Here is an 18569-nt window from a genome sequence, read left to right on the forward strand (position 1 = left end):
GAGCACAGGGAACTAGTCTCAGTACTCTCTAATGACCTACATGGGAAAAGAACCTAAAAAAGAGTGGATATACATATATGTATAACTGATTCACTTTGCTCTACGTCTGAAACTAACACAACATTGTAAATCAACTATACTCCAATAAAAATTAAAAAACAAAACAGAAGAAAAATCTCTGCCAAGGGCCTAACCCTCCTTCCCTCTGTTCTTCCCAGTCTTGCCCTCTCTCTGCTCTTTCTAACCTTTAGTAGTATCTTGTCTGGAAATGCTTTTTCTGCCCATTGTTTCCCTTTTGCAAATTTTCAAACCTTGCGAAAAGTGCAGAGGATCCGGTGTGGCTCTGGTCCTACAACCTGTGCCAGGAACTGAGCCCCAGGGGTCCTGGTTGCAGCCTTGTTACCTGGACCCGTGCCACTCAGCGGCCTCGGTTCTGGACACAGCACACACGTCCCACGGGCCAGGGTCTTCTCCCCAGCCAGTTGGAGGCCTCGGTTTCCCTCCTGGCTCTGACATGTAAAGGTGTGTGGTTGTGCAGCTTATTTAATTACCTCTCAGGTTCGTTCTTCTGGCTTAATGTCCCTGTGCGCTGTCAATGAAATAGTAGCTCTTACATCCCCGCATGTGAGTGGTGGTAATTATCGCTGTTTCCTGGGGTCGAGTGCAGAGGCTGGAATTGGACAGATTTGGACTCAGATTCCAGTTGTGTCTTTACACTTCCTCTCCCTGAGCCTGTTAGGCCTGTAAAAGGGACTCAGAGATAGCTTCCATAGAGTTGCCCTGCGGCACCAAGGAGACAGTGTACCCGGAGCGCTTAGCTGGTGGCCGTTAGAATTGTCATCGAGTCCTGAGCTTCCAAGCTCCCTGAGGGCAGGGCCACGTGGGCCTCCCGCCTTCCTCGGGTCACCCTGCCATCCTCGTGTGAGCAAGCTCACGCCTGTCCCTGCGCCTTTGCACGTGCCTTGTGCCGTGTGGAGTGTTTCCCTCCACAGAGCAGCACGCTGGCTCCCTCCCTTCCTCGGGCCTCTGCTGTCATGTCGTCCCCCAGAGAGGCCTTCCCAGAGCACCCCAGGACGTGGCACCCTCCCACCACCCGTCTGTGTACCGCACCGGGCTTTCCTCCTGGCATGTCTTGTCGCCACGACTGCTCCGTGCTGCTTTGTTTGTCCCCCTTCTGGGGAGGAGGCCTGCCTGCTGCAGGTAGAGACTTTGGTCTCCTCTGTTCACCCTCTGCCCACAGCGCCTAGAGCAGGGCTTGGACTTTGTAGGTGCTCAGTAAGTTCGCATCGACCCAATGAATTTTGAATCTTCCTTGGTGACACCAGGAGAGGGACACCTCAGACACGCCTCCTCATCAGCACCTTAGGAGGCCCAGTTTCTCACTGTGTGACCCGCAGGTTTCATGCTGTCACAGGTGCGATGGGGAAGCTGGGGCCTGGACCTCCTAGTCGTGTCCTTGTGATGCCCACGTGGCTGCTCTGGGTCAGAAAAGACAGGGAGGGTCTATTTTTTGTCCCATCTCTTCTGAACAGAGTGGCTTCTGGTGTCTGACCCAGAAGCTGAGGAGGAGCCCCCATGACTCCCCTCCTTCCCTTTCTTCCCCTGGGACCTGGGCTGTGGGCTTTTATCTCCTCTGTAGCAGCCTGAGGACAGCATGGGTCCCGGGACCTATTTCTTGCCTCAGGGTCTTTGGTGGGCCTCTGTGTGCCGGGCATCCTGAGTATAGGGGACCGAGGGACCTGCCTGTTTATCTGTGTCCTCTTCCTCCCCCATTTCCCCCTTCTTTCCAATTTATTTGTACCCCAACAGTGTGGGGTAGTGTTTCTTAGGTGTGTGTAAAGGACTAAACAAGATAGCGCCAGTATGGGCTTTGAACAGAGCTTGGCAAGTAGAAGCGTTCAAATTTTAGCTAAAAAAAAAGAAACCAAAAACCATACTTCTTCCCAAAAGAGGACTTGAAGCGGCATATTAAAACAGATTGAAAAAAATAGAGTGAGACGGGTTATATGTAAATTGGCAGCAGGTGGAAATACAGGTTGGCGATCAGAGGGAGGGTTGGGACACGCCGTGGTGGCCACAGGGCCACATGCACTCACTGGACTTGTAACTTTGGCTGTGAGCTTCCTCACAGCCAGTCCCAAGAGGGACAGAAAGTTCACAGGGTTCCTTAGGGAAAAAAATAGAACAAAACTGGCTCTCCCGGAGAAATTCACAAGTTCCTGGTCTTGAGGTCTGAGTGTTACGGTAAACAGCCCACCGTGGGTGGATGGTGACAAGTTTTTGATGTAGATGGGAAACTCGGGCGCTTATTGATTTTAAAGGGGTGATTTTCTATCAGTGACTGCTTTCCAACGTTGAAGATGTCAGGAGAGTCACTCCTATAGGTAATTATGGACTGTGCATTGGAGAGGCCCCACCCCCCCGTCAGAGTCTATGGGAGTCAGCGCAGGAAAACCAAATCTCTTAGTGAACTTGAGTATTTCTGTGTCGGTATGGAGTCAGTTGTCATGTGATCTGTCTGATCTGCGGTTGATAAACAGCTGTAACTGGGAACATACTCTTGTTCAAAACAGTTGCTGTCCGGTAGTAGAGACTTGGAAAAGCGCTTAGAAATTACCAGCCTGTTTCTTCTGTAGCGGCTGATTATATTCACTAAGGAGACACCTCCACAGTTATTCTCATCCTGCTCTGCCTTTGGGTTTTGTGTGGCTAATGAGAGTGATTGACTGAGCCCACTGGATCTCTTAGACTGTATAGGAATTATTTTTGAAAGGGAAAAGGGAACTTGTCTAGACAAGTGGCCCTAAATAGCACATAATCCAGACCAGTGAGGGGCAGTGTAGCAGGCGGGATCTGCCGGTTAATTTGGACTTGGCTTTCTTCCTTAGGTGAACTCCGACAGGCCATCGTGGCCATGATGACCAGGAAGGATGAGCTGGAAGAAGAGAACAGGTATCGGGAGCCCCGTGCTTGAGGGGCAGTCTACCGTGGACATTCTACATGTGGGGCAGAGGGAATATCACCGTGAAGGAAGTTTTGCTTTATTGGCAGAGTTGTGACCAGTGACTTCTTATTTTTTGGTCTGGGATGTACCACTTTAGCGTATATATTGTGGCTTTAGTGTTAGCAAGGAATGAAAACCGTATGATCCTCGCACTATCTTAGAACAAACTGAGAGTTTGTAAAGCCATCTTTTTTATTTTTAAATTCTTTTTTAAAACAACAGCCTTTGAGATAGAATTCACATATCATTCACCTATTTAAAGTACTCAATTCAATGGGTTTTAGTATATTCACAGATATGTGCGACCATCACCAGAATTTTAGAACATTTTCACTACCTCAAAAAGAAGCTCCATCCCCATAGCTATAACTGCACGACCCTCCTTAAGTAGTGGGTAACCTTTAATTCAGGGTCTACCCGTCATGTTCCAAGCACTAGACTACTTAAAATTTTCTCAAGTCAGGGACACATAGGGCAAGATGGCATTTGGAGTCTTTTGACTTCCCCAAAAGCCTAGTTGCAGGCACTGAGAGGCCAAAGGGTTTTATTCATTTTGATTCCCTTTTGAAACCAGGGCTAGATACCAGCCAAGTATTAGCCATGTTGCTACTGCTTGGCTGCCCAGATGTGAGCTGCTCCAGTGCCAGGACCTTGTCTTGGCTACAGGGTGGTCAGTAGAGAGGTTTGCCTGCAGTTATCTGCCGAGGCTCTGCGAGCATGACAGGCTGCCTCCCTGGGGGCCAGGGGACGGGTGTGTGTGTGAGTGTGTGTGTGTACGCTCATGTCACCCTCTTATTCTTGTACTCAGAGCAGGAATTGTGTCACTGGTGACATGCAGTCGTGATTCTCCTTTTTAAGTCTCGATTTGGGCCCTGCTTGACAAGCTTCTCCCTCATCCTTTATGGAAACATATAAAAGCAAATAAGCGTGATTTGGAAAACAAAAGAGTTTTTTAAAAAAGGAATCTTCAGACAGTGCTATTTTCCAATGAAAATAAATTCCAGTGACGGGCTGTAGACGTTGTAGGATGCTTTTTCCTTGATCCAGCTGGGGCCGTTATCTTGGAAAAAGCCATAGGTTTTGTCTTACCTTGTAAAGAACAGTCATCACTGTCTGGTAATTTCTTCTCCTTCCCAGCGAGAGAAAAAAATCACACTGTGTTTGTGTTGGGGGGTTTCCAGGCCCCAAGAGGGGAATTTTCTCAAAACTTTCCAGAAACACACGTCTTGGGGGTGGTGTTCAGTGAGCAGTGTGGGTGGGGAGGTTCAGACACTTTTGCTTATATTCTGATGTCACGTGGCAGGTGTCCTCTAGATTTAGGATGTAGCTGCACCGAAGTTAGTAAATGTTCTATAGAAATAGCCATTTGAGGTCCAGCGACGTAGATGGTCAGAAGAACCCTGCTTGGCTCATTTCTAGGTGGTAACTTGTGGTTATTTCTGGAAGAGCTTCTGTCTTCTCTGCTGTTTAAGACCAAGGATGACAGATATGCAAGTGAGTGTGTTCTGGAGGTTAACACACTCCAAATATAATATAAAACACGTTCTATGCAATGTCAAATTGTATAGCTCCATGAGATACTCTATATGCTTGTTTAACCGGGAGGTGGGATGGAGCAGGGGGTAAGGTGCATTTTGTGGCAGAAGGAGAAATGAGACTCCCATTTTCTGACAGATAACCGGAGCCTGTCTTCTGCTTTTGTGGTTTAGGTTGTTCTTTTGGCCTGTCCTGGCATCCTTTCCTTTGTTGAATCTCCTACGCAGTGCGGCTGTGACAGAATGTCTCGGTTGAATATGCTGCATCTCTGCGTGGGATGTCTTGAAGGGGGCTTGCCTGGGATTGGCTCGGCTCATTGTTTTCCCTTGATTTGAGCTGCCCACAGGCTCTCAGGGCCGCAGAGCCAGGCCACAGATGGTTCCCCGGGGGCTCATCCTAATGATGCTTCAGAGGCTCTTGAGCAGAGTTTGGTATCTCCTCAAATCAGTTTACATGAGATGGACTTGAACTGCAGTTTATGCAGAGCCTTGTGGAAGATGAATGAACTAAGATTTGACTCCACGGACTCCGGGTTGACAGCATCTGAACGGTGGGCCTCCTCTTCCCAGGTCACTGCGGAACTTGCTGGACGGTGAGATGGAGCACTCGGCCGTGCTCCGCCAGGAGGTCGACACCTTGAAACGGAAGGTGGCCGAACAGGAGGAGCGGCACGTCACAAAGATCCAGGCGTTGGCAAGGTAGGGGAGGGCAGAGGGACTGGGGGGGAGGCTTTGTTCAAACCCCAAGCACACCTTTCATCAGTACTTTTCAACTAAAAAAAAAAAAGTGACCAATGGAAATAAAATTTATGCATCTGAAATTTTAACTTACTACATTAAATATTGAATGGCATGTATGCACATGGTTCAATATCCAAAAGGTACAAATGGTTAAACTCCGCCACCCACCTGGTTCGCCCCTGGAGGTGGGCAGTGTTGCCGTCCCAGAGATGCTCTGTGCATTCCATGAGCAGGTGCGTACATTCGGACGCGCGAACTTTTTCTCCTTTTCACCTCCCTCCCCTCCTTCCTTTCTGCCTTGATACAAATGGTCACGTATCCTACACCCCACTCCCTCCACAGCTTAGAGGTTGTTCTGCGCCGAGTACACGGAGCTGCCATCTTTCTAACAGCTCCCGGTACCTCATTGCCCGCCTGCACCAGGATTCATTTGGCTGGCACGCCAGCAGCCAGGCATCCCGGTGGTTTCTAGCCGTTTGCCTCTTCTAATAATAATAACCTTCGCGTTTGTTATTTTGTCCCAATATGACTCTGTTTGCCAGAGAAATTCCTGGAAGTAGAATTGCTGGGTCAAAGCGCAGTGCCTTTCTGAGTTGGATAGAGGTCGTCAAGCTGCCCTCCAGGGAGGCTGGGCCTCACCCAGCACAGCCCTGCCCCCAGGGGCGGATCCAACTTTGGGGTCTTTGATAAAATCACAGGTGAAAGCAGCACTGGCAGAATATTTTTCATTTGCATTCCCCTAATTCAGAGTATGGTTGAACCTCTTTTTATTTGAGCCATCTTATTATATCTCCTTTTCTGTGACTTTGTTTATATATTATTAATAATGAGAACCGTAAAGCAACCGCCCCCTGCCAAGCTCCAACTCCCGTAAAAACATACATTTTTACTGAATTTGTTCACATGCAAATGTATTTTTATGTACTGTACTTAAAATCTCCAGCCTGTCACTTCTTAGGCCACCTCCCTCCACCACTGAAGCTTCATGGTCACCATTTCTATATGCCTGGATGTGGCATTTCATTGAGTTAATGCACCATATTAAAATCATCATTTCTGATTGCTGGACACTTGAGTTCGAGTTTTTTTCCCCATTTTAGGTAAAATAAGCAGTTTATCAGATCATTTTTTTTAACGGTAGGTTTCTGCTTTTTTTAAGATTTATGTATTTATTTTTATTGATTGATTGATTGGTTGCTATGTTGGGTCTTCGCTTCTGTGCTAGGGCTTTCTCCAATTGCGGCAAGCGGGGGCCACTCTTCATCGCGGTGCGCGGGCCTCTCACTATCGCAGCCCCGCCCCCGTTGCGGAGCACAGGCTCCAGACGCGCAGGCTCAGCAGTTGTGGCTCACGGGCCTAGTTGCTCCGCGGCATGTGGGATCTTCCCAGACCAGGGCTCGAACCCGTGTCCCCTGCATTAGCAGGCAGACTCTCAACCACTGCGCCACCAGGGAAGCCCAGGTCATTCTTTAAAACTACTTTAAAATTAGACCAGGAGATAAACGTGACTTGTGGATGTGCAGGGGAGCCCAGGGTTACGTAAACCGACAGAAGCAGCATTTACCATCCTCGTGCTGTCAGCGGATGTGAGTGGCACTAATGTAATTGTTATATACATGTAACTGAAAGTTGGCACCGTGATCCCATATTTAGTTTTAATTTGAACTTCTCTCCTTTGTTCACATTTGAAAATGACATCTCAAAAGCATCACAGACCGTTAAATGACTATGCTAAATACAGTCCCAGGTGCCTAACTTGGCATTTTCTCAACCGGACCTGCATCTTACCTGGCCATGCTAGGGTTCTGTGGTGTAATTGTGCTTTATGTTCTCATAAAGACTGAAGTCCGTGGAGACTCGGGTTCTGAATCATCAAAGAAAGACAGACTTCTGTCCTCTGTCGTTTTACTGTGTTAGGAGCCAGCTCACCCTTGAGTCCCTGCTCCATTGCTTGCGAATTGTGCACTTTGGGTGAACTGCTTCACTGCCACAAGCATGCGTTTTCTCGTTTATGAAATGGAGAGGATGATCTTACCCCCTGCGCGGGCCCAGTGAGGAGGGCTGTGTGTGAAAGTACATAAGGCGCTGGGCAGTGATGTGCTATCGGAGTGTTTTACAGTAAATGTATTTTGAGTATATGATAATTTTTGGGTAAATTTTATTTAGCCCATGAATGGAATAGAAAAAAATAACTTCTTAACTGAGCAAGTTTGTAATCTGAAGCCTCCCCATTTAAGCAGTGGGTAGCTGAGCTTTTAAGGTGCCTGAAAGTTTGCAGTTTGCAGGTAGAAGGAACATGTATAAAGCAGGCAGACACTTCAGAAGGAGAAACCAGGAAGAAAGCAAACGGAGAAGTGGGATGTGTAAGTTTTGAAAAACTCAACTGCTGACGTGTTGCAGACAGACTTGACCTCTGCCAACCGTCAGAACTTTCTCTGGGCTTCTGGCTGCAGGAGGAGCAGCTGTCAGTGCAGTGTTGTCAGGTGGTGGACCCGCTTGGTCAGTCGTGGCTTGGGGGCTGGGGGGTGCTGTCACTGAAGGGACACAGGCAGGATGTGCAGGGTCACAGGCTGGAGGTGAGGTCCGCATGTGTGCACCAGGGCTGCTCTGTTCTAGGTCCCCACGTGTCCAAGTGGCAGGTTTCATAATGCGGCTGGGTTAGCCTAGTGGTTGGTGGCACGGATTCTGGCGTTGGATCCTGCAGGTCCGATCATGGGTCTGCTGCTTAGTAGCTGTGGGACCTTGAGCAGGTTACGTAACTTCTCTGTCTCTGTTTCCTTGGCTATGAAATGAGGATAAGAGACGTCTCCACCTCATAGAGTGGTTAAATGATAAAATGACAGACCATATGTCGGCTCCATGAGTGTGCTTCATAAATGCTCAAAAATGTTAACTATCATTATCATCTTTCTCTAGTATAATAATTATATTACTAAGAAACCTTGCCTAATCAATAGTTGTATTTTAACGGCAGTGGTGCAGAAAGAATTAAGAATTAGGCTATTTCCGACTCAAGAAAGTGAAATTATTTTTGCCGTGAGTATGCTAATGCTGAGAAGCGTGTTTGGGTGGATGTGGGGCTTACTGGGTCTGAGTGTAGAGTTGTAAAAATGGGAACATCCCTGAGCAAACCTCGCGTTTTATTACACATTCATTTTGCTCAAAATTAATGGCTTTCCTTTCATGCTATCGTGGCTCAACAAAGAGCAAGGTCATATAACCAGCCCAGTGCCTTTGTGGCACCAAGCAGCTGCTCCTTGCTGGGCGGAGGCATTGTAATCAGTTGCTGTTCAGGGTCGATAAGTCTCATTCCCTGAATAATTGATTGCCTTATTTCCTGTGGAATTAAGAATACTCAAGCTAAACAACAAGGTCCTACGGTATAAGCACAGGGAACTATATTCAATATCCTGTGATAAACAGGCTATGAAATGGAAAAGAATATGAAAAAGAATATATGTATAACTGAATCACTTTGCTGTTTAGCAGAAACTAACACAACATTGTAAATCAACTATATATACTTCAATTAAAAAAAAAAAAAAAAAAGAAAGCTCAAGCTATGAGACAGGTGTTAGCAGGAAGAAAACACACATTTACCTGAGCAGAAGTACTTTCGAGGGAAGCAAGTGGACAGGGTTGTGGGCTTATTGTGGGGACATTTTCTGCTTCTGCTCTTTGTATTATTTACCCCTGGCTGTGTAACAAATTATCTCCAAACTTGACAGCTTAAAACAGTGAACATTGAGGATCCTCTGCAGTTTCTGTGAGTGAAGAATGTGGGCATGGTGCAGAGTTTCTCATAAGGTTGAGGTCAAGGTGTTGGCCAGAGCTGTGGTCGTCTGAAGGCTTGACTGGGGCTGGAGGGTCCACTTTCCAGCCCCCTCACATGGCTGTTGGCAGGAGGCCTCCGTTCCCTGCCATGTGGGCTGCTCTACAGGGCTGCTCACAGCCTAGCGGCTGGCTTCCCGGAGTGAGTAACCCAAGAGCAAGGAAACACACCCAACGTGGAAGCCACCACAGTGGCTTTTGTATCCAGTCTCGGAAATGACACAAGATCACATCTGCTATATTCTGTTGTCACACAGCTCAACCGTGGTTCAACGTGGGGGAGGGGTCTACACATGGATGGAATACCAAGAAGCAGGGTCATTGGGGGCCACCTTGGAGGCTGCCTATCACACCCACCCTGGGACAAGCACTACCCCAGTCTTCTTTGGCCGGCTCATCCTTCTCCCCATTCTGTCCCTGTGGTTTGGCAGGAATGACCCCACCACTGCCCCACCTGAGCTCCAGAGCAGGGAGCTTGTTCCATCCCTTGGCCACCATGATTGGGTCACAGGATGGCGTGTGGCCAAGCTGATCTGGTAAGAGCCAGTTCTAGCATTCTTGGGAGGGTATGATGGAAGCCAGGGGTTACTGGCAGCTCTCCTTGCTGCCGTGCGGGAGGGTCCTGACCCCACATGCTGACAGCACAGTGGCGGATGGAGGGAGAGAGGAACCAGCAGGTCCTGATGATACTGTTTGAGCTCCTGGATCCCGTCCTCCCTGAAGCTGCTTTTCCTCTGGACTTGTCAGTTATGTGAGCCAATAAATTCCTTTTGTTACTTGAGCCAGGTGGTGACTGGTCTTCTCTCTGTTACAGTCCTGAGTCCCGACTAACCAGGCTGCCTTGTGTGGTTATTAGGGGATCAGAGCGAGCTGTTCTCTCTGTGCATGAGTAAAATCGCTCCCTCAGTAACCAACTTGCCAGGGCCGTGACGCGACCTCCTTGTTGTGATTACCGAGGGGGTGAGGAAGGTGTCTTGAGGAGGACCCGCTGGGTCGTTCCACAGGCACTGCCCAGGGCCTCTCCTGCCTGTGTCTCATGTCGGAAGCAGCCTTCCGAGCACCCTTTTGTCACGGCTTTTCTCCTCCTGAGGCGCTCTACTGGACGCGAGACTGGGGTCATTCCCTCCCGCTTCTGAGACTCTGGTTCTTCCTCTTTAAAAGCTTGAAGGGGGTAGTGGGTGTGGGGCCCTCTCCACGCCTCGTGTGCAGAGACGTTAGGCAGGACGCTGTGCGTGTGTCCTGGTCGCTGCTGGCGTGGAAGGGCCGTGTCTCATCCTCAGCAGGGGAAGCAGCACAGACTCCTGGCTCTGCCACTCAGCAATTTCTCAAATCTCCGGTTACAACCGGGGCATAATAGTCTTCACTAATATTCGTGCTTTTGGTGGCAGAAACCCAAACCAAGTTAGCTCGGGTCCGCAGGGGAATTTCGTGTTGCTGGAACCGGTCCCTGGACCTGGGTGCTCCCGTGAGGCCAGCGCTCTTCCCCGCCTGCTCTTGGCTCTGTGTCCTCTGTGTGTTAACGTCAGTCTTAGTGCCTCTGCACTCAGCAGCAAAGATGACCTGTGTGACACCAAGCCCCCTGCAGGATCCAGAGAGAAGAGACTCTTTCTCCAATGTCCATATGTAACATTTCAGGAGGACTCTTCCCTGGGCGTGTCGTGGCCAGGAGTGAACAGAGGCCATGACTGACAGCCTTGCCAGGTCCCCAGGGCAGGCGGGGGGCAGATGAATCCTGTCTGTTATGCTTCCTCATAGGATTGTGGGGAAGATTACACGAGCTCATGCTCCTAAAGCACTCAGCGCAGCTCGAAAATTATCATAAGTGCTCAGTGGGCGTTCCCTGATTTCTTCTTCCCAGCTGCTGCCTTGGCCAGGCATGGCGAGGGATGCTGAGGCTTGGCCAGAATCTCGTGGGTCCTTCGCTTGACCCATTTTCCCCTGCAACGAGCATCTTGGAGGCTTTGGCCGCTGGCCTTCATTTACCTTCAGCGCCTCCTGGTGTTATTTTTCCAGCCCTGCCGGCCCAGTGTGTGTCCCTTTGTTTATTTGTCCCTGTTGGGCTGCCGAGCAGTGATCTGCTGTGACAGCGTTCTGCATGTGAGACAGAACTGGTCTGCACGATCTGTAAGTGAGGCTGGACCAAGGACCTTGGGAGCCCTGCTCATACCACTCCATCCAGCCGCCTGGGAGGCCTTTATTGGCTTTCTATGAAGGCTTTAAATCTCTGTTTCTGCCCTAAGGCTCAGTCTCTTGTCTTTTTTATTTTAATTATTGGAGAAAGATGAAGACAGCTTTTTGTGAAAAAGAACAATAAACATCTTATGTTCATCCAAAGACATTGATTATGTTTTTAATCACAAGAGGCAAATGGTCAAAGTTGAGAAAGTCAAACATGGAGGATACTGGCTTGAATTCTGAGCCTGTCGTGGGTTAGGGATGGCACTTGGAACCAAGAGTTGGTTCTTTTCATCACCAACTCCCAGTTGGAATACATTCTCTGACAGGGAAAGCCAATAGTAGGTTTCGTCCTGTTGCCAACTCTGGGAGTGGCTGACTGGGGTTCTGGGATGAGAAGGATTCTGGGGCCTCATCTGGGCTCAACAGGAGGGAGTGCTGTTATTGATTGGTGATGTCTGTCATGGACAAGAATTTGCCATCCCTACACTAGTGCTGGTGGAGCAGTGGCAACCGCTGGGATAAAGTCCCAAAGCCAAGAGGGCAGAGGCATACATGAGACTGAAAAAGGAAGAATTTGTCATTCTTTTATGATGTCCCATTGTTCAGTTCTGTCTCATGAAAGAAACATGCTCTGGAGGACTGTTTCAAACCCATTACGTAAAACAAAACAAAACTGCAGTCAGGGTGAGTAGAGATCAGAAATAAGGTCCAATTTTTGTCTATATATATTTCAAAAAATTAGCGCTTGGTTTGTTGTCTGATTCTTTTTTTTTTTTTTTTTTTTTTGGTTGTCTGATTCTAAAAGCCCATGGTTGAGAACTGAGAGTTGGGAAGGCAACTGAGAGTGGGGTTCTTTCACTAGAAGAAGAGTTGCTATAGTGGACATTGTATTGTTTCCCGAAGAGCCCTCCCCTAGATTTTTCCCACGTTGGAGAAGCATCCATGGCTTGGTTTTTCCAGTTTTTTCCTCTTGGTTGGTGGTAGGGGTTGAACTCTCCCAAGCACCAAGGGTCAGCCCTGATTTGTCTAATCTGGTCAAGATAATTCCATCTCCTTTCTGAAATGATTGGTTCAGGTAACCACGGCTTGACCCAGCTAGGTGTGGTGATTGGACTTGGTTCAGGAAATGGGCACGTGATCTAATTCTGGAGATGTGGTTGAGGTTTGCTAGGGCTTTGGAAGAAGATGGTCCCTTGGTTGTTGGATGGCTGGAGTGGCTCCCTTTAGAACATGTGCTGTGAGGGTGTAGAGGCTGGAACTGCTGTAGCCATTTTACCACCACGAGGGAGACAGCCTGAGGGTGAAGCTTATGCTACAGCTTGGAATGGAGAGGAGGGGTGAGAGAACTGGTTCTTCCTTATGATAGCAAAGGGCTGTTAGATCAGCCTCCCCTGGAAGCCAGATTTTCCCCTTGTGTTGGCCAGTAAATCCTCTTTGTTAGTTAAGCCATTTTGATTCGGGTTTTCTGTTTCTTGCTTCATCAGGAACACTCATTGACACAGAAGGCTTTGCCCACCATCTCCTGCCCCACCACGGGCTAGGTCACATCCCTCTGTGGCTGTCCTTCCATGGGGACCAGTGTCCCGCTATAGTTGTAGTATTGTCAGTTGTGTGTCTGTATTGTGTTTGCTTTTAGGCTGTAAGCTCCATGAGGTCAAGGACCATGCCTTTGTGCTTTACCTTGTTTGTCTTCCTTGTCCCTAGCATCACACCTGGCACACAGTAGGTGCTCTGTAATAGTGGTTAAGTGAGGAAGTACTGGGACCATGGGACCAGTGACGGTGCCACTTGGTCCGAGTCTCACTGAGGAACGTCAGCTCTTTGGTCACCTGACAGCTCTCCTCCTGTTAGTGCCTTCCCTCAGCACAGAACTGTCACACTGAGCTTAGCTTCAGGTCTGTCGATGGTTGTCATTTGCCCCAAGGTGATGTTCTGGTCAAGCTTGGTGACTTGTGGCTTTCTGGAAACCCCTCAGCCATCTACTTAAATCTTATCGATTAAGATAGGTAGGTAGTGTGAGATCTCTCAGTACGAAGTGATGGAAACCCGCTGAAAAATGGCTTGTGAAAAGGTGCTGTTGATTGGCTTGTATAACTGAAAAGTTTCGGAGACGAGCTAGCTCTCCGCCCAGCTGGACCCAGGGGCTTGGGGGGGTGCCTGCGGGACCCGCTTCCTTCCGTGTCTCCCCTTTCTTTCCTTCGCTCACAGCTTCATTCTCAGGCCTGCTCTTCTCTCGTGGTGACAAGAGGGCCCCCCGGCAGCACTAGGCATAAATCCCGTCGGCTTGGCACCCAGTGGAAGGAGAGCACGTCTTCCCGAAAGCTGGGGAGGAAGTCCCGGGATTCCCTCTCAGTTCCCCAGCGGGATGTGTTACTTTTGCTGCCGGGCCTGGGTCACGTGCCCACTGGAGCCAGGAGGCGGCTCGCTTTTCCTCACCTAGCCACGCGGAGCAAGGACAAGCGACAGAGGAGTTTCCTCAAAAGGACAGTCGGGGAGCATGTCCCATCAGATGGGGCTGAGTGGTGGGGAGGCAGAGCGGGGGCGGCCCCTGCGGTGGGCTCAGCTCCTCGTCACATTTGGAGACTGTTGGTTTCCTGAAGTAGAGGTATTGTCGTTCTTGAGCCAGCCCTCCCGTGAGTGATGGTGAAATCTGGGCTTCAGGTCTTCCCAGTGTCTCTGCGTGTCTTTCCTTGGTGGGATGTTTACGTCTGATATAATTTGGCCTCGTTAGCAAGCGCCTAGTCCAGCCACTTTGGCATCGTTAGACATATAGTTCTCCATTTTAGCCCAGTATCCCTTAAAAAACAACCAACCCCTTCACTATCCTGAAATGAAATTCATAGCTAACATACCCTACCTGCACAAATAATTTAAAAAATCAGTGTAACACCCTAACTCTAATATGAAGGAGGAATAATAGGAAAGTAATTTATAATATTAATACAAAGTAGATTACAGTGTATCTTGGCTGGGCACGAGCTTTGCTAGAAAAACATGATGCACTTAAGTGCTCATACCTACTTAAAATGCATAAGTTTGGATTTAAAGGTGGTTAGATCAGAAGTCACTCTTTAGAAGAAGTACAGAAAATGAAAGAGCAGAGCATGGGTGGACCCCAGGGTAAAAACTGGTTTATTCAGTGTATAGTTAATGAATTCAAGGACAGGCTTAGATTACAAACAAGCTTTTCACCCACGTAATGGGCCATCAGGACCATTGAAAGCATGGCAGGATGTAGTTTGCTCTTGGTTGTGTGCAACTGTCTTGTCTTTCAGGACAGTTCGTAGCCTTAGTTCTCTCAGGGCTGGTAGCACATTATCATTGTGGTGACTGAAAGCATCTCGACACTTTGGCCTTGCTTAGGCTTTGCTGTGCCTTACAGTCACCCGGGGAGCTTTACAATGTGTCCACTCCCAGTGAGAATCACCGCTTTAGCCCTTTCTGCAGCGTTCTCATCTTCAAGTTTGTAAACGTACCTTCAGAATTTTGTGTTCAAGAGCCTTGTGGTCTGTGTTCACGTGGCCCCTCTTTTAGAATCCTTGTCCAGGGACCGAGCCCTGACCACACGGAATTACCCGTTGAGCTCCTGGTGTCCTGGCCCACCCTGCCCCTGCTGTCCTTCACTTTTCCTTGGGTATGAAGCGGCCTTCCCCAGGGTTGCTGGCCCTCTCGCTCGGCTGAGTCTCTACTGAGTGAGCTGTGCTCTTCGTCATCCTTCCGCACGTCCTTGTCAGCAGCTGACAGGTCCTTGGTGACTTACACCAGAGCAGCCAAGGAGAGCGAAGTGCACGGGGTGGGGCTGGCGTGTGGGGACAGGACGCGCCTGTCAGGGCAGGAGGCGGCATGGCACCCGAGGAGAAGCTGGTCTCCTGAAGTTGAATGCTGCCGGGATCCAGGGGAAGATGGCTGCTTAGTTAATACGCATTTGTTCATTGGTTGATTCACTCATCAAACACCTGTTCTGTGTGAAGGTGGATCAACCAGAGAAACCAGAGACAGCTGACTAACCTCTAGGTGCTGAAAATCAGGGGAGGACTATATAAACACAGACTTTAACCGTTTGGCCAGTAATTCCCTGTCCTGCAGTTGAGGTGGCCATTCTTGGAAGGAAGTGCGGGGCAAGCCTGGGCTCGAGTCCAGCTTCTGAAGGCCGGGACTAGAGTAAGGTGGGTGAGGCCCCTAGGGGGGCAAAAGAAGGGAGGCGCTCACTCCGAGCGCCCTGCGAGCGCTCCTTCCACTTGTAGATGTGTGATCTCAGCTGGTCATTTCACCCCTGATGCTTCTCATCTAGAAAACTGCCACATAGTAGTCCTCCCTTCTAGATACTATCAATACACAAAAGATAATGCACGAGAAGAGCTACGCACAGCGAGCGCCCTGCATAAGTACTTAGTAAAAGCCAGCTGTGACTGTTATTACCGGTTTTGTGCAAGTAAGTTATTCCTCCATTCAAGGCTGCAAAGAGTCACTTTCAGGAGTTAATCTAGCCCGCCGTTGCTCAGATGTAACTAACTATCTAATAAAGAATTCTCTGGGCTGAGGAGCTACATGCCTTATTTAGGCTTGGCTATAGATACATTGCAGTCACCAGGGGAGCTTTTTGAAAAAATTTATTTTATTATTTATTTTTGGCTGCGTTGGGTCTTTGTTGCTGCGTGTGGGCTTTCTCTAGTTGTGGCAAGTGAGGGCTCCTCTTTGTTGCGGTGCGCGGGCTTCTCATTGCGGTGGCTTCTCTTGTTGCGGAGCACGGGCTCTAGGCACGTGGGATTCAGTAGCTGTGGCACGTGGGCTCAGTAGTTGTGGCTCGCGGGCTCTAGAGTGCAGGCTCAGTAGTTGTGGCGCACGGGCTTAGTTGCTCCGCAGCATGTGGGATCCTCCCAGACCAGGGCTCGAACTGTGTCCCCTGCATTGGCAGGCAGATTCTTAACCACTGCGCCACCAGGGAAGTCCCAGGGGAGCTTTTAAAACTGCTACGACCAGGCCGCCGTCCAGACCAATTACATCAGAATCTCTGGAGGCAAGACCCAGACTGCTCAGGTGCAGCCGAAGTTGACAGTCCGTGGCTCAGAGCAGCGTGTCTCAAACCGTAACGTGTCCACCAGGCACCTGTGGGTCATGGTGGACCTCGGACTCTGATTCCGCAGGCCTGGGCGGGGCCTGAGAGTGAGTATTTGTAACAAGCTCCCAGGTGGTGCTGATGCCGCCCGAGGCCACACGCCGCTGTGAGTGTCCAGGGCTCACACAGATGCTGGTGATGATCTGAAAGGGGAATTTCAGTGGTTCGAAACCCCTGGGCTCTTAGAACGATGTGAAGGCATTTGTGATTTTTTTAAAATCTCAGAACCAAGTTTGGAGTTAGTTTTTGTTTGTTGGCTTGTTTGAAGAAGGCAAAGCATGCTATGGTCCACTATAAGAATTAGCACTATTAACATTTGTCATTTTTGCTTTTGATTTTATTTTTAACTGAACTATAAACAACATGCAGGCTTGCTTTTTGTGGGTTGTGGAGGATCTGCAGGTGGGCTTTTAACACGAACCCATCATTCTGCAGCTTGCCTTGCTTTCCCACCATCAGGTTGAATGCTTTTTGGTTAAGATGCCCACAAGGGGGATTCTGGGATGGAATTCAGTCATGACTGGCCAGTGTGAGATTTCTTGAGAAAGCTCTTGTTTTTGTGCTTAAAAAAATTACTTTTGGGACTTCCCTGGTGGCGCAGTGGTTGAGAACCCGCCTGCCAATGCAGGGGACACGGGTTTGATCCCTGGTCCGGGAAGATCCCACCTGCTGCGGAGCAACTCAGCCCGTGCACCACAACTACTGAGCCTGCGCTCTAGAGCCTGCGAGCCACAGCTACTGAAGCCTGTGTGCCTAGAGCCCGTGGTCGGAAACAAGAGAAGCCACCATAATGAGAAGCCTGCGCACGGCAACAGAGACCCAACGCAGCCAAAAATAAATAAATTAATTAAAAAAATGTTGGAAAAGATAACTTTAAAAAAAATTACTTTTAAGTTGTAAAAGCAACATAACAACTTGAAATGGAAAAGAGAGACCCAAATCTCACGACCCTAGCATGACAGTTATTTCTATTCTTAGTTCATTTAAGTACAATTTTTACATAGTTATACCACCATTAGTGTGTCCATGCAATTTTTTTTTTTATAGAAGCATAGTTGATTTACAATGTTGTGTTAGTTTCTGGTGTACAGCAAAGTGATAAATTTTATGTGTGTGTGTATATATATATATATATATATATATATATATATTTATTTATATATATATATATACACACACACACACACGCATATATATATTCTTTTTCAGATTCTTTTCCATTATACCTTATAACAAGATATTGAATATAGTAGGACCTTGTTATTTGTCTATTTTATATGTAGTGGTGTGTATCTGTTAATCCCAAGCTCCTAATTTATCCCACCACCCCCCAACACACTTTCCCCTTTGGTAACCATAAGTTTGTTTTCTATGTGAGTCTGTTTCTGTTTCATAAATAAGTTCATTCATGCCTTATTTAATTAAATTAATTAATTTATTTTTGGGCACATCATGCAGCATGTGGGATCTTAGTTCTCCGACCAGGGATTGAACCTGTGCCCCCTGCAGTGGAAGCGTGGAGTCTTAACCACTGGACTGCCGGGGAAGTCCCTCTGTCATATTTCAGATTCCACATAAAAGTGATATCATATGATATTTGTCTTTCTCTGTCTGACTCACTTCACTTAGTATGATAATCTCTAGGTCCATCCACTGTTGCTGCAAATGGCATTATTTCATTCTTTTCTTATGACTAAGTAATATTCTATTGTGTATATATACCACATCATTATCCATTCATCTGTTGATGGACACTTAGGTTGCTTCCATGTCTTGGCTATTGTAAATAGTGCTGCAGTGAACATTAGGGTGCATGTATCTTTTCAAATTAGAGTTTTCTTCAGATATATGCCCAGGAGTGGGATTACTGGATCATATGGTATCTCTATTTTTAGTTTTTTAAGGAGCCTCCATACTGTTTTCCATAGTGGCTACACCAGTTTACATCCCCACCAACAGCGTAGGAGGGTTTATACAGGCAATTTTTATTTTGTTTATAATATTTTCATGTGTTTCCCTGTAGACTTCAAACTATGTTTAAGTAGAGATTTTTACCCTTAGAATATAAAAGGAATGCACAAATTACAATCCTTAAGTCTGGGAAGAACAGAAAAGTTTAAAGAAGAAAATCGCTTGGACACAATTACTGTTAATGTGTTTTATT

At 48.0% G+C, this 18569-nt stretch overlaps 1 protein-coding gene across 16 annotated transcripts in view; it reads left to right on the forward strand.

Moving 5' to 3' along the window:
• SNX29 (sorting nexin 29) overlaps positions 1-18569 on the forward strand; it is a 566403-nt gene that overhangs the window by 126900 nt on the left and 420934 nt on the right. For all 16 annotated transcript variants that reach the window (XR_014254726.1, XR_014254727.1, XR_014254728.1 and 13 more), the window contains 2 exons: positions 2889-2952; positions 5110-5238. Coding sequence is in view for 9 of the 16 variants with exons in the window: in XM_082429659.1 (XP_082285785.1) it covers positions 2889-2952; positions 5110-5238 (193 nt within the window). In the remaining 7 variants the exon portion in view is untranslated. The remainder of the gene's footprint in view (positions 1-2888; positions 2953-5109; positions 5239-18569) is intronic.

The sequence above is a fragment of the Balaenoptera physalus genome (genome assembly GCF_965194825.1).
Source record: "Balaenoptera physalus genome assembly, chromosome: 16".
NCBI lineage: Eukaryota > Metazoa > Chordata > Mammalia > Artiodactyla > Balaenopteridae > Balaenoptera > Balaenoptera physalus.